Source organism: Galeopterus variegatus, unplaced genomic scaffold, assembly GCF_000696425.1.
Source record: "Galeopterus variegatus unplaced genomic scaffold, G_variegatus-3.0.2 Scaffold9425, whole genome shotgun sequence".
Taxonomy (NCBI): Eukaryota; Metazoa; Chordata; class Mammalia; order Dermoptera; family Cynocephalidae; genus Galeopterus; species Galeopterus variegatus.
Window position 1 is genome coordinate 35,850 of NW_007735536.1, and position 5,302 is coordinate 41,151.

General features: G+C 38.8%; 1 protein-coding gene across 1 annotated transcript in view; it reads right to left on the reverse strand.

Moving 5' to 3' along the window:
* The window catches only part of LOC103609285 (extracellular calcium-sensing receptor-like), a 19,671-nt gene extending 15,353 nt beyond the window's left edge, over positions 1-4,318 (reverse strand). The window contains exons 1-2 of the mRNA XM_008593633.1: positions 4,285-4,318; positions 2,210-2,450 (exon numbers count right to left, since the gene is read on the reverse strand). Coding sequence (XP_008591855.1) covers positions 2,210-2,450; positions 4,285-4,318 — 275 coding nt within the window. The remainder of the gene's footprint in view (positions 1-2,209; positions 2,451-4,284) is intronic.
* Positions 4,319-5,302: the final 984 nt, after the last annotated feature.

Consider the following 5,302-nt stretch of genomic DNA (forward strand, 5'->3'; position numbering starts at 1 on the left):
AAAAAAAAAAAAAAAAAAAAAAAAAAAATTAAACTATGATTAAAATTGCTTTACCCAAAACATGGTCCATAGCCTTCACTAGATTACCTATTGGGGCAAATAAAATTTAGCCATGTGAACATTTCTTATATTGTCTTAAAAATAATTTGGGTCCAATTGTCTTTTAATGAACTGGTAGGTTAGTATTACTATCTCATGACTAAAATTCTAAAATTTGGATCCAATTGTCTTTTAATGAACTGGTAGGTTAGTATTACTATCTCATGACTAAAATTCTAAAACAAAATCTATATGTATTTATTAACAGAATAATGGTGGGCATTATTCTGTTAGGGTGTGTGTTTATGTTTGAGTGTGTTTATGCATATGTGAATGTATTATGTAGCATATTATGTCTACTTGGTAAACCCTGGCATAGTCAGCCATAAATCCCTGAAAGAATTTTGTTCAGACTGGCTTCATAAGCTCTTATGTAAAATATATAGCAACTAACCTAAATGGTTTTAGTTCACGTGCCTTAAGTAAAGCTTTGATAAATAAGTTGGTTTTAAATTTATTGATAAAATAAAAATAGAAATGTCTTCAAAATTGTCAGCATACATTTTTGCATGAATTTACTAGTCAGACAGGATTATATGTGCCTCTGTGTAGGAATGCTGGTCTGAACTCACTCCATCCTCATGGTCTTTAGGGATCTGGCTTCAACAGTTACAGTTTTTCCCCAGTACAAATCGCTTAGCAGCTGAGAGAGGGACAGGAACAGAATGCTAAGATTGTAAGATAAGGGGAGTGACACTGACAACCCCAAAGATAAGCAACAGGAGACTGTGGAGCCCCTGGGAATCTTCCACTCCTGCAGCCCCTCTCTCTGGCATAGCTCCACTTTTGTCTCTAAGTCCCTGATAAGCTTCAACTCTCCCCACCTCTCCCAACCCCTCCAAAGTGTGGAGAAAGCAGCTGCACAGCACTCAGATGGATTGATACCCTACCCGATTCCTGTAAGTAACTGCCCATCGATATAGTAATATTAACAATAAACTCCTTGTAAACCATATGGAGTTGTCTCCTTCATTCTTTGATTTCAGGATACCTTATCCGTTTGGTGGGCATTATTCCATTAGCTCACACTCGGACACTTCTGATAAAGGTTTTAGGTTTATAAAACGATAAACCCAGTCTAAAAGAGAATGATCTTTGATTATGTAATTCTTGATAAGTAGGACTGTTAATATTCTTGGTTTAATGAAAACACCTGAGTCTTCTGGGTTATCAGTAAAATTACTCATGTTTTTAACTTTAAGGTTCTTCCTTAGGTGAACACCTGCTATTTACAGGCTATAAAAATGGTTAACAGGGAAGTAAGTTAAAATGATGACTAGGTTGTCTAATATCCCAGTTTTCATAAGAAATCTAGGTGTAATTGTTAAAAATAAATAATTTAGGTAAATGCAAATATAAACATTTATATATGAAATATTTATTTATATTATGTTATCTTAGATTAAATGATAGATACTCATTAATGTTTGTTCCCATAAATATATGCAATTATTGTTCATCAGTTAAAAAAAAAACTGACAATAGCACATGATCTCAAGATTGTGGAACAACTGGAAGTCTCATGCATTTCTGACGGGAATACAAAATGGTGCAATTAGAAAACACTTTGGCAATATATTTATAAAACTAAACATATGCATTAAATTGAAAAGAATAACTAAAATGACTATGTAGAAACTCCAGACTGCAAACATAGGTTGGGAAATCCAATACAGAAAATGGGCATTGGGCACACACAGATAAATAGAAACTCCAGATGTTAATCAACTTATAAAATATTTACTCCGTAAGTATTAATTCAACAAACATACCTAGACAGTACCTGGTGCTGTTCTATGCACCAAAGGTCAGTAGTGAACAAGAGATACAAGAATCCCTGCCTGACGTGTGGGGCTCAGGCAGCACGATGAGGAAATAAACAATCCGCACTTCTGACAGAGCTAAGTACAAACAAGAAAGTAAAGACAGAAAGAGGTGCTGAGATAGGGCCTGGGAGACGAACTGGCCAGTATTCAAACAGACAAGGCAAACCCTGGCCATACATTTGGGATTCTGAGAATCAGTCACAGTTCCAAGCTTTGGAGAACTGTTCCCAAAGGTGTCCTCTGACTTTAGGGGCTCCCCACCAGCCTCCCTGGCAGCCACTTACGAGTTAGATGCCAACCTAGCCGGTGGAGTGGTGAAATCAAACAGGGTGATGTTATCAAAGTGAAAGATGGAGAAGCTGCCCCCGATCAGCACGTCCCCAGGACGGTCAAAGCGTTTGCTCTTCTCTTGCAGCCACCAGCCTGTTGGCCCAGAAAGGGCAGCCCCAGAGAGAGCTCCCATGAGGGTGATCAGCACGTCCCCAGGACGGTCAAAGCGTTTGTTCTTATCTTGCAGCCACCAGCCTGTTGGCCCAGAAAGGGCAGCCCCAGAGAGAGCTCCCATGAGGGTGGAAAGCAGAGAGCAAAGCCACATGCCCGGAAGGGAAGCTGTAGAGCCGGTGACACAGCAGCCACGGTGTGGGGCCCAGTTGCATGATGACAGGGGCTTTTATCTGGGAGCTCACCCTTGATTCAAGACCTGGGGGCTGAAAACACACCCGGATCCCCTAGCCGTAGGGAAAACAGAGATCCTGAGCTAAGACTAGGATCTTAGCTCCATCTCCAGTAAACCCCAGGGCCTTTAAAAGTTTGACTTTCTTTTCCCATGGCTTCTTCTCCCCAAAGCAAAGGGTAACTAAGCAAAGGGCCTCATCTGTAGATTTCAGGGAGGAGGCCAGATGAGTCCCGATTGTGTCCACAGGGATCCCACAAGCCCAGAAACAGGTGAGTTCAAGGTCTACAATCCACTGTTTTTGGAGAAAGGTCCCAGGAGGGTAAGAGAAGCAAAGAGCTTCCCGACCCCTCATGCCTCACCTGGCAGCATCTGGAGATAGGGACATCCCCAGAGCTTCAGGTGGCCCTGGGTAAACACCTCCTGCTCCAGGGCCACCAAGTAGAGGGTCTCAGGACTCATAAGTAATGTTTGGCCCTAGGAGGTAGATCCAAGGCTGGCCCAGGCTGAGCTCATGGATTTCTGTGGTCATGGAGGCCAGGTCCAGGCAGGAAAGGGAGGCTGTGAGCAACTCCCCAACACAGAGCAGGAAAGTCAGTGCTCACAATCCCATGAGACATCGCTGTGGTTCTCTGTGCTAGCAGAAAAGATGCTCAACATCATTAGCCATGAAGGACATGCAACATAAAACCACAATGAGGTAAACAACTGTTCACACCCACTAGAATGGGTATAATAAAAAAATTTTTAAACAGAAAAACAAATGAAGTAAATAAGTATTTGAGGAGGTTATGGAGAAACTGTAAACCTTATGCATTGTTCGTGGGAATTTAACACAGTTAATTTATCTACTAATTTATTAATTTAATTTAACTACTTTGAAAAACAGTGTGGCAGATCCTCAAAATGTGAAACATATATAGAGTCACTAAATGATTCATCAATTCCATTCCCCAGTTCATATTTTACCAAGATAATAATAGCATCCACACAAAACTTGCACCTGAATGTTATAGCAACATTATTTATAAAAGCCAAAAGATGGGAACAATCCAAAATGTCCATCAATGGAGGAATGGATAAACAAAAGTGGTATATCCAAACAATGAAATATTATTTATCCATAGAAAGAAATAAAGTTCACATACATACTATAATGTGCCTGACCCTTGAAAACATCAAGCTAGGTGAAAGAAGCCAGATACAAGATTGTGAATATAGAACATACCAAAACACTGAATTGTGCATTTTAAAGAGTGAACTTAATAGTAAATGAATTGTATCTGAGTAAAGCTGTTATTTAAAAAAAAAAAACGACTCCTGCAGCTTTTGTTTTTGCCCTTATTTCTGAAGGATAGCCTTGCTGGGTAAAGTATACTTGATTAGCAGTTTTTTTCTTTTAGTATTTTGAATATGTTATCCCAATCTCTTCTGGCTGTAGAGTTTCTGTGGAGAAGTCTGTTGTTAGTCTGATGGGGACTCCCTTATTAAGTGACTGACACTTTTCTCTTGCTGTTTTTAGGATTCTCTCTTTGTCTTTGACTTTTGACAGTTTGACTGCAATGTGTCTTAGAGAGGACCTTTTTGGGTTGAATCTGTTTGGGGACCTTTGAGACTCTTGGATCTGAAAGTCTCTACCAATACCTGGGAAGTTTTCCACTGTTATTTCATTGTCATTTTCCATACCTTTTCCTTTGTCCTCCCCATCCACAACACCCATGATTCGAATGTTTATGTGCTTATAATGATCTGCTAGCTCTCTTAGATTCTCATTTCTTTTTTTTGTCTGCTTGTGTTATTTCAAAAATACTATCCTCAAGATCAGAAATTCTTTCTTACACTTCTCTAGCATGCTGCTTACACTCTCAATTGTAGTTTTTACTTCATTGAGTCTTTCAGTTCCAGGAGTTCTGCTACATTCTTTTTTATGGAATTTATCTCTTTATAAATTTCATCCTTCAAGCCCTAGATTGTTTTTCTTTTTTCATTGTGTTGTCTAAATGAGTCTTTTTGTATCTCACAGAGTTTGTTTAAAACTGTTACTTGAAATTCCTTTTCAGACATTTCAAGGGTTTCCTGCTGTATGGGGCCAGGTACTTGAGAATTATTGTATTCTTTTGGTGGTGTCAAATTTCCTTGGTTTTTCATATTTCTATTCTCTCCACGTTGATTCCTAGTCATCCAATCAAGTAGTTGCTTCTTCTACTACTCTGAAGTGGACTTTGAAGAGAGAGATTTCCTCCTGTAGATTTTTTTTATATTGATTGTTGAGTAAGATATATTAGTATTGGTTCTGGGTAGACTCTGTACTGTAGAATCTGTATGGGCACATCTGCCATATTATATGTCAGAATTATGTGTGAGTGCCTCTGTGGTGCAGTCACTGGGGCACTTAATGATTTCTCATTGAGGTTAGTTGGGACATTGAGGATGTGGACTAGCTCTCAAGATCTTGCGTGAAGAGCCTGGGTTCCTTGTCACTCTTTGATGCACACAGACTAATAATGAAGGGATGGAAAAAGATATATGACACAGATGGAAACCAAAAATGAGGAGGAGTAGCTATTTTTATATCAGATAAAATAGACTTTAAACCAAAAACCATAAAAAGCAACAAAGGAGACCATTATATAATGATTTATGTAATGATAAAGACTATTTATATAATGATAAAGGGATCTATATAGCAAGAAGACATAACAAT